At 36.1% G+C, this 9,677-nt stretch overlaps 1 protein-coding gene across 3 annotated transcripts; it reads left to right on the top strand.

Annotated features, from left to right (window-relative positions):
- The first annotated feature begins 3,604 nt into the window (after positions 1-3,604).
- Positions 3,605-8,471, top strand: LOC139843648 (probable inactive receptor kinase At2g26730). 3 transcript variants are annotated; one of them, XM_071833760.1, is made up of 3 exons: positions 3,605-3,705; positions 5,617-6,819; positions 7,558-8,471. In XM_071833760.1, exons 2-3 carry the CDS (start codon positions 5,664-5,666, stop codon positions 8,106-8,108), a joined length of 1,707 nt encoding a protein of 568 aa, XP_071689861.1. In that variant the 5' UTR covers positions 3,605-3,705; positions 5,617-5,663; the 3' UTR covers positions 8,109-8,471. The 3 variants fall into 3 exon arrangements, with proteins under 3 accessions (XP_071689861.1, XP_071689860.1, XP_071689859.1); XM_071833759.1 differs by having other exon boundaries at positions 3,645-3,865; XM_071833758.1 differs by lacking the exon at positions 3,605-3,705 and having other exon boundaries at positions 5,562-6,819.
- The last annotated feature ends 1,206 nt before the right edge of the window (positions 8,472-9,677 follow it).

The raw sequence follows: 9,677 nt of genomic DNA, 5'->3' as shown, positions 1-9,677 counted from the left end.
TGATGACTAAAATGGCAGTGAGTAGAAACATGTTTATTGGTGTAGAAGTCGGGTGCGATAAAGTTCCAATCTCCCACTTGTAATACGCGGATGATACAATCTTTTTTGGTAAGTGGGACGAGGGTAACATCAGGAACCTTATGAAAATCTTAAAGTGTTTTGAACTCACATCGGGCCTCAAAGTAAACTACCAGAAAAGCACTTTATATGGGTTGGGTGTCGAAAAGAGCATTTCCGAATCGATGGTCAAAAAGTTTAATTGTAAGATGGGTTCCTTCCCTTTCACATATCTCGGCCTTCCGGTTGGTGGAAAGATGAATAGAATTAATACATGGGAGCCGGTTATAAAGAAATTTGAGACAAGATTAGCGGATTGGAAAGCACGAATGATGTCGTATAGTGGACGTTTGACTCTTGTGAAATCGGTGTTGAATAGTCTTCCGTTATATTTTTTCTCGCTCTTCCGTGCCCCGATTTGTGTGATCAAAAAACTTGAAAGTGTGAGACGTTCTTTCTTTTGGGGCGGGTCGGGGGGTAATTCTCATATTTCTTGGGTTAAATGGGATGAAGCAATTCTTCCTTACGGGTTGGGCGGATTAAACTTGGGCTCCCTCAGAAATAAAAATTTGGCCTTAATCGGTAAGTGGTGGTGGAGGTTCAAAACCGAAGCTAACTCCTTATGGGTTAAGGTCATTTCGAGCATTTACGGCCCTTCGGGGGGCTTATTTGTGGACCCAAAATCGTTATCTTATAATCATAAATCTGTTTGGTCAAGTATTATTGCTACAGGTAATGAATTGGACTTGCTTGGAGTTCCATTCAAAAGTTCTTTTGTTCGAAAAATTGGTAATGGTGCCTCGACATCGTTTTGGGGTGACAACTGGATTGGGAATATGGCTTTAAAGGACAGATTCAAGAGGTTAGTAAGGCTGGAAACGTGTTCTGATGTTTGCATCAAAGATCGTCTTCGGTGGAACGGTACATCAATTGAAGCAGATTGGTCTTGGTCGAGAACACCTCACGGTCGGGTAATGGACGAGCTGAACGAGCTGAATGAGCTGATCAGAAATGTGAAGTTGGTTGCGGAAGTGGCAGATTCGTGGCTATGGGGTGAAAGAAATGGCGGGATTTTCACAACAAAAAACCTTACAAATCTCATCAACACGAAAACGATTTGTGCGGGTGCAAATGCTAAAGAGTCTCTAAAAAATAACTTGGTACCAAAAAAGGTGGAAGTCTTTATTTGGAGGGCTCGAAAGGGGCGGTTACCGGTACGTCAGGAACTCGACAAAAGGGGGGTTGATCTCCACTCGATCCTTTGTCCACTTTGTGATAATGAAATTGAGTCGGTAGATCACTCGCTCCTCTCTTGTGTTAAAGTCCATGACGTATGGTGCAAAGTGCTTAATTGGTGGGGTTTGGGTGGGACGCCATATGCTAATTTAGAGGACCTTCTCCAAGGGCGTATAAATCAACAAGGTGCGGATGCGGATAATCTCATTTTGCAAGCGGTCATGTGGACAAGTTGCTACCTCATATGGAAGAATAGAAATCAAACAATCTTCAAAGGTAAGTGTTGGAACACTCCGTGTGCGCTAAATGAAATCCAAGTCAAAAGCTTCGAGTGGATCGCGAAGAGAATTAAAGGGAAGACAATCGACTGGCACAATTGGTTCAATAATCCTTCTATCTTTTTAGTTTAAATTTGGCATGTTTGATGCTATCTTGGCATCTCCTTTGTGGCTATTTAGGTTGCTGCGAAACTGTGTTGTATATGTATATGTGAGAACACTTGTATGTAACTCTTATTCTCTTGAGATTTAATAATATTTTGGCTTTTCAAAAAAAAAAAAGATATCGTTAAAGAATTTCTTACCTTGATTAGTGACTTGTGCTTGCTTAGATAAACCTTAATTATACGGAGCACTTCGTGCTGATAACGTGTTATAATTTTAGTTTTATTTAACAACTTTAATGATCTATGCTATGCAACAAGACATATATATAAACAAAGAAATAAATATGAGAAGTAGGAGATTTCTATTATGAAATTGTTTGGTGTGTCTTACATGTTGATTCATGTTGTATTTATACTAGTAAGGTTCGCTGTACAAATTCACGCTTGTGATATACATTCAATTACGTCTCCTAAATTTTGGATTCATATGGAAATTGTCAGCCATCCTATCTTGACTTTTTTGTATCATAACAGTTTTGATGTTCTTTGGTTTGAAATGAAAACCCCTATTTTTAAAATATGCTACCGTCTTTTTTTTTTTTATTATTATGAAGGGTATTATAGTCTCAATAATGCTAAATATTATGATTATGAGGTCATAATCATGAGTTGGCTATTTTAGTGGTGTAGATTATATATAGGATTAAAATTTGATGGCTAGGATTAGAGAATTTTTTTTATTATGACCTCATTAATTTTTGTTATTATATATAGTATTGATTAAGACTTATAAATCACTAAGGCTACAATAAATAATTTGATGGTTCCGCCTCATAATACCATTCCTTAGTGCCTTCATGTAAATGCATAAAAAAATTTGGTTTTTTCTTAAGCTCATCTAACCATTCCTTAGTAAGTTCGTCATTGTAATGGTAGTCATCAATCTGTCTCCAAAACTGTAAAGCACTTTTTGTTTCTTCAAAAACTTCTCTCAATCGTGGAAAGAAGTTTTCAATTTCAATGTTGAAGCTATTTTCCATGGAGAACCGTAAGCAGCAAAAAGATGTAATAGTTGTCTGTAAACGCTAAGGGATTTTAGTATTCTTTTGTGATAGTGTACCTGTAACCTTAAGGGGCTTTAGTATTATGGGTTATTATGGACTAATAACCCACAATAAAAAAGTAAAATAATTAGGCCCAATCAATAAAATTAATTTAGACAAAATTGTCCATTTCATCTATGCGTTTTTATTAAATACATGCGCTTTTTCAGGCACTATCTTTTTAAAATAAAAACGCATGGATGAAATGGACAATTTTATCTAAATTAGTTTTATTGATTGAGCCAATTGTTTTACTTTTTTATTGTGTGTTATTAGCCCCTAATAACCCATAATACTAACGCCCCTTAGGGTTTACGGTACACTGTCACAAAAGAATACTAAAGCCCCTTAGGTTTTTACGGATAAGTGTTACATCTTTTTGCTGCTTACGATTCTCCACGGAAAATCGCTTCAACATTGAAATCGAAAACTTCTTTCCTCGATTGAGAGAAGTTTTTGAAGAAACAAGAATTGCTTTACTATTTTGAAGACAGACTGATGACTATCATTACCATGAAGAATTTACTAAAACTCGGGTTTTTTTATGCATTTAGATGAGGGCACTAAGGAATAATGTACAAGTATGAGACGGAACCATCAAATTATTTATTGTAGGTTTAGTAATTTATAAATTATAATTAATTAATAATAATAAACATAAACAATGCAATAAAATCGACAACTCAAACACTTAAATACTCACAAGTCATACAAACATTAAGAAAACAACTCAAACACTTAAAACAAAAGTATACTCGCATGTCACAGCCACGAGGTTTCACCCTCCAATTTACGGTTAGACTCAAACGTATAATTGAATCATAACAAGTAATTCTATCACCTGCAACTTCTAAACCCCACCATAAACCCACAATTCTTTCACGCCCTAATTTTCTTCATCCCAAATTAACCCTAATTCCCCAGGCATGTCTTCCAGTTTCGATCTTATTTTTTTCGTTTTTTTCTTGTTCTTAATTATTAAAACAAATCACGTGGTGATATACTGATATCATGTATGGTTGAAGATAATTCTCAAGTTTATCATGAACCAGAAGATTCATTTGAGCCTATAAACTCAACTCTTGTATGTATATCTTTCTTCGTTGCACAAGATAAACTTAAAACAGATTCTTGCCTACATGGTTTTTGTAATTATATATTTACCTCATGTTGTTCTTGATAGATATGGAAACTTTGTAATAGGGTTTAGAAATTACAGCAGCTAACAATAAGAAAGAAACAAGTACTAGCAGTTTATGCAATGCACTAAAATAAGAAGAAGAATAGTAGCAGCAAATAGAGTAATTACAGTGAAGAACATAGACAAATTGACAAATACAATTAACACGGAATGAAGTATATATTGAAATGATTAATTGATAGATAGATGATGAACAATAAAGATAAAATCAGAAAAGGTACCTAGTACCTCCCTGCCCAAGCTTACAGCCGACTACCACATTAACATACATAATTCTCAATGGTTTTCTAATTGACCAACACTTTACTTATATATAGTAAAGAAATTGATAATGAAACCCTAGGTAACTTTCTATTGGGCTTGGCGTAATTGGGCTTGGCATAATTGGGCTTGACCTTATCTTGTTCTCTATCACTTTGATTCATATAGTTTAGATCGAATCAATCTGGGTTAACTTATGTTTTTGAAATTGTCAAACTTGTGAAATTTAGTTTATGGGAAATGTATAATATGGGCTGAAAGTTGCCCATAATGTTTTTTAGTACATCACAAGGCCTTGTAGACTTTTTTATATGAAATATTAGATAGATGATTTGTATTATATTGAGTTTGAGATGACTAATAATCATATGACCATAGGTGATAGGTAATCGCCATCGAAAACCTCTTAGTATTAACATGTTGTCGAAGTGGCAATTGCAACCCATTTACTTATGCACAAGTCTGCACAGTTTATGTGATCTCCAACGTTGAAAACAGGTATAATTTAGACAACTGATTCCTGAGTATATGGGTCAAGGTAGTTGAAAGTAACTCAAGGAGTAATTTATGATGCGTTTAATTTCCTAAATCAATTCAGTCATGTTAGGAATTAACTGAAATGATAATTTAATCAATTGATCAAAACTAGCAGTTAGTGTATATGGGTAGTTATTGCTGGTTTATAGTTATAAGATTAGAAGTTAGGGTTATTTAGGTGAAAACTGAAAAGTCACAACTATTCATAATAGTTACTTCGGTTTGTATACTATAAGTAAGTATGTGTGTCCGTACGTTATGTGAAGTGTGGGTTGAATCAATAAAATAAACAGAAGGTTCCCTCCATTTTGTGTTCACACACATAAGAATATAAATATTAGGGTTTGACATTAACACAATATATGATACGTTTATGTTATATGTTGTGTGACGTCCCAAAGATTCTTGAAAACGGAAGCTTAATTTGACTTTTGAAGGTCAAACCTTGTACTTTTTCCCTTTCAGGTTGATATGCAGCCATATTATATATATACCTCTACCTACTATATACCCATTACACATCAGCATTTCTCAATATGCAGCCATATTTTATATATTTAACAATCATTATCAATATGTTAGACTTTAAATGTCAACCATGCATAACGACCAATCGAATGTTCCTGTATTGATTTCATGACATGTGTCGAAAAGCCGGCCAGAGTATTCTAATATGTCCCAGTTGACTTAACTCTGGTTCGTCATACATCTTTAGGTGCTCCTTACGTTTGCATTATATAACTTGAATCAAAACCATACAATAGCATATTTCAATCTAAAAATGGATCAAATTCGATCCATTTTCAGTTTCTTAGTGTTAATTTTACTATTTTCAGGCGCAAGAACTGAAGACATAAGTGTGATTGATGCACTGGTTGTTTTCATGTTGAAACTTGCTCCTGGAAGCATGAAAAACAAACCGAATTGGGGATGGAATGATTCTTCTGATCCTTGTACGGGTAAATGGGTCGGGATCACATGTGATAAAGATGAACAAACAGTTAAGCAAATAGTTCTTGAAAAGCTCAACTTATCCGGTGTTCTCGACGCTGAATCGGTTTGCAAGGTGAATAATCTTCAAGTACTGAGCTTAAACTATAATAGTATAACCGGAAACATACAGCCCGAAATATCAAATTGTACAAACCTTACTCACTTGTATCTAGATGCGAATCGTTTTTTGGGAAAACTTCCCGATTCCATTACCGAGTTACCAAATGTTAAGAGAATTGTGATATCTAATAACGAATTTACGGGTGAGTTGCCTGATTTTTCGAGAACCAAAAGCTTGGTAGCGTTTTTCGCTCAAGACAATCGGTTCACGGGCTATCTTCCATGGTTCAATTATGACCAGCTTAAATATTTCAACGTTTCGAATAATGATTTCAATGGGTCAATCCCAGATTATACGGGTCGTTTTAATGCAAGTAGCTTTGGAGGCAATCCAAAGTTGTGTGGGTCAATATTGAACAAATCATGCCCAAGGAAAAAGCCAGCGTTTAAGGATCTTGTTCTTTATTCGGGTTATGTGCTTCTTGCTTTGATAGTTTTGGGTTTGATTGCACCTATAGCATGCAGAAAGCCTAAGAATAAAATGGATGATGATGTAAAGAATGGGTCAAAGAATGGGTCGAAGAACGGGTCGAATAAAGGGTCAAGAAGCAGCTGGGTCTGGTCAGAATTTTCGTTAAATTCTGGAGATAGTGGGGGGGCGGTTTCTTCTTCGATGGTGGTTTCAACGAGCCCAGTGGGAAACGGGCTGAGATTAGAAGATTTGCTTAAAGCTCCAGCTGAATTGATTGGAAGAAGTAAGCATGGAATTATGTATAAAGTCAAACCCGACGATGATGTTCCTCTAGTGGTCAAACGGGTTAGAGATTGGAATATTATGAGAGACGAATTCAAGAAAAGAATGCAAAAAGTTGATGAAACCAAGCACCCAAATGTTCTACCACTTGTTGCATATTACACTTCAAAACAAGAACAGCTTCTTGTTTATGAGTTTCAGCAGAATGGCAGTCTCTTTAGGCTTCTAAACGGTAAGTTACTTCTTTTTACTTCCTTAAAGGGGTGTAAACTAGCTCAGCTTGAGCTCGACTGGGCTTAAGCTCGGTTCGTTTACAATTTACTGAGGTCGAGCTCGGCTTGGTTCGGTTAGGTTCAAGCCTAGTATATAAAGCTCGAACTCGTCTCATCTAAATTTATGGAAGCTCAAGCTCGGCTTGGGCTCGGCTCGGCTCGGCTCGTTTTTTTAATAATAATATTATGTACTTATTTTATCTGATTTTGATATGTATATTACTTATTATAATTTTATATCATATATACTCGTATCCTTCGATTTTTATTTATTATATTTTTTACTTTATAAAAGATAATAACTACTACGGAGTAGTATTATGTAATTATATTTTATATTATAATATTATTAGAAAATAATAATAATTAATTTGTATAATGAAAAGCTCGTTTAGGCTCACTAAGAAGCTCGAGTTCGTTTAGTAATCGATCCTTAAAATAAGCTCGAGCTGGTTTAAGCTCGGCTCGAATCGTGTTGTTAACGAGTCGAGCTTAAGTAGCTCGGCTCATTTACACCCCTACTTCCTTTTTATCAATGATTGTATGGTTTTCATTAGTATTTTAGTTTCTGTTTCAACTTCAAAAATCATATTATTTATATGAAATTATTGGAGATTGATGGGTTTTTTTTTCTGTAAGGATATCCAAATATAATGAGTTAAACAACAATATAACTGCTCGTCCTTTTCTTGTTTCAGGATTACAAAATGGACAAATAAAGTTAGATTGGGGAAGCAGACTTAATATCGCATCTAGCATAGCATCAGCATTAGCATTCATGCATCATGAGCTTCAATCCGACTTAATCCCCCATGGAAACATAAAATCATCAAACATACTATTCAACAACAACATAGAACCTTGTCTAAGTGAGTACGGGCTAATGTTAGTCGACCACCAAGACCCAGGCCCAGACCAAACCAATGACCGCACCACCACCACATTTACGGCTGATGTTTATGCTTTTGGCGTGGTTCTACTTGAGTTGCTCACTGGGAAGCCAGTCCAAGACAATGGGTCAAGTTTGGCTAAGTGGGTTACTTCGGTGGTCAAAGAAGAATGGACCGATGAGGTGTTTGATAAGGCATTGATTGTTGATGGTGCTAATGAAGAAAGGATGGTCGGGTTGTTACATGTGGCATTGAAGTGCATAAACGCTCAAACGCCACCTGTAATGGGTGAAGTGGCGACTATGATATCATCTTTGAAGGAAGAAGAAGAGCCATCAGGAACCTCTTCCGATCCATGATCATTAAGAATCATATGTAAACGAGTACAACCCGCAAGTTGTAGCAGTAAAAACCTTTAAATTTAGGATTTTTATGTGTTTAAAATAGTAATCGTAAATAAAAGTTCAACCGATGTTCAACCACATTTGGACTGTTTGGTGTTGCATTGCCTCTTCCTCGGTGTTTTCGAGCGGTCTCAGGGTGCTTCGGGAGATATACTTGGTTTTGCCTTCAATTGATTCTACAACGACTTCTTCCGTTGACTTGGAGGCTTGTATTACAAGAAGATTCGGGATTTGTTGGCATCAATAGTTTTAGTTTAGTAGTTATGTTCAAAATCGTTCAATGGTAGTTTGTATGCATCAAGTGTAACTCATTTGATCTTTAGGCCACTTGCTATGGTTATGTTCTTTAACATAACTTTTACCCGCCACATCAGTGCCACATCAACGCCACACTTTAACATTTCTTTCACATTTCTTTCACTAAACACTCACTTTCAAACTTTAACCAATTTAAAATTATTATTTAAATACAATAAATAAATACCAATAATTAAAAAACAATTTATTTAATAAAATTAAAAACATTACATTAATAAAAATTTAAAACATTACATAATTAAAAAATAAAGACAATACATAAATAAAAAAATAAAAATACGAACTTATTAATAAAAAAAAAACGAGCTACTCGAGTGGTGTCGGGTCGTCGTCTTCGTCTTCGTTTTGTTGTTCTTCGGTGTTTGCGTTTTCTTCGTCTTCGTCGGTTAACAAGATCGTCTTCATTTTTTGCCGATACTTTTGAAGTATTTGTTGGTCTTCCCTTGGCAAGTCTGGGTTGATGCTAGTGTTGAAAATTCGAAAGGCGCGATTCATTACTTTCATCAAAGCCGATTGCCGTTTTTGTTTTTGAGTTAAAGCAATTTCTTATTGGGCGACCAACATTTGAGAACGAACTTCTTCGGACGAACAAGACGAGGCGGCGTCGGACGAAGCCGAACTCTTTCGACTTTTTCTACCGGCTAGTCGACCCGGTGGACGTCGGATTGCGTCTTCCCCGAATAAAGTAGAATGATCGGGGTTTGGATCAACCCTTAATGGTTGATCGTCCCCCAAAGTGATCGGTGACTCCGGTATTGGACGCCGGCGAGATGTCATAACACCTTCCGGGGCACAAAATTTCGGACAAGCTTTAAGTACTTGCCATGCTTTGTAATGCGTAAACGAAACACTTTGACGCTCCGATATTCTTCACGCGCCGCTTCAATAGCATCCATGTCATTATGTCCACTTTGCCAAATTTTTTTAATTGGTTGTAAATACCAATAAACACTTTGATATCTCTTGCCATTTTCGCCCATTTCCCGGTTATTTGATCGTTGTTTCTTTTTAGATTGGCGACTTGATTATAGGTGGATACAACCGTATTCCAAAATGAATCGGCCGATTGTGAAGTTCTAATTTTCGGATTTTCCGTGGCATCGAGCCAACGTTCGGCCAAAATTTCTTCTTCTTCTGGAGTCCAATGCATAAGTTGACGTTTCGGCTTTTCGCTTCCTTCGACTAATTTACTTTTTCCCTTTCTTT

This window comes from Rutidosis leptorrhynchoides, chromosome 4, assembly GCF_046630445.1.
Source record: "Rutidosis leptorrhynchoides isolate AG116_Rl617_1_P2 chromosome 4, CSIRO_AGI_Rlap_v1, whole genome shotgun sequence".
In the NCBI taxonomy this organism is placed as follows: Eukaryota; Viridiplantae; Streptophyta; class Magnoliopsida; order Asterales; family Asteraceae; genus Rutidosis; species Rutidosis leptorrhynchoides.
This window is presented reverse-complemented; position numbering and strand designations above follow the sequence as displayed.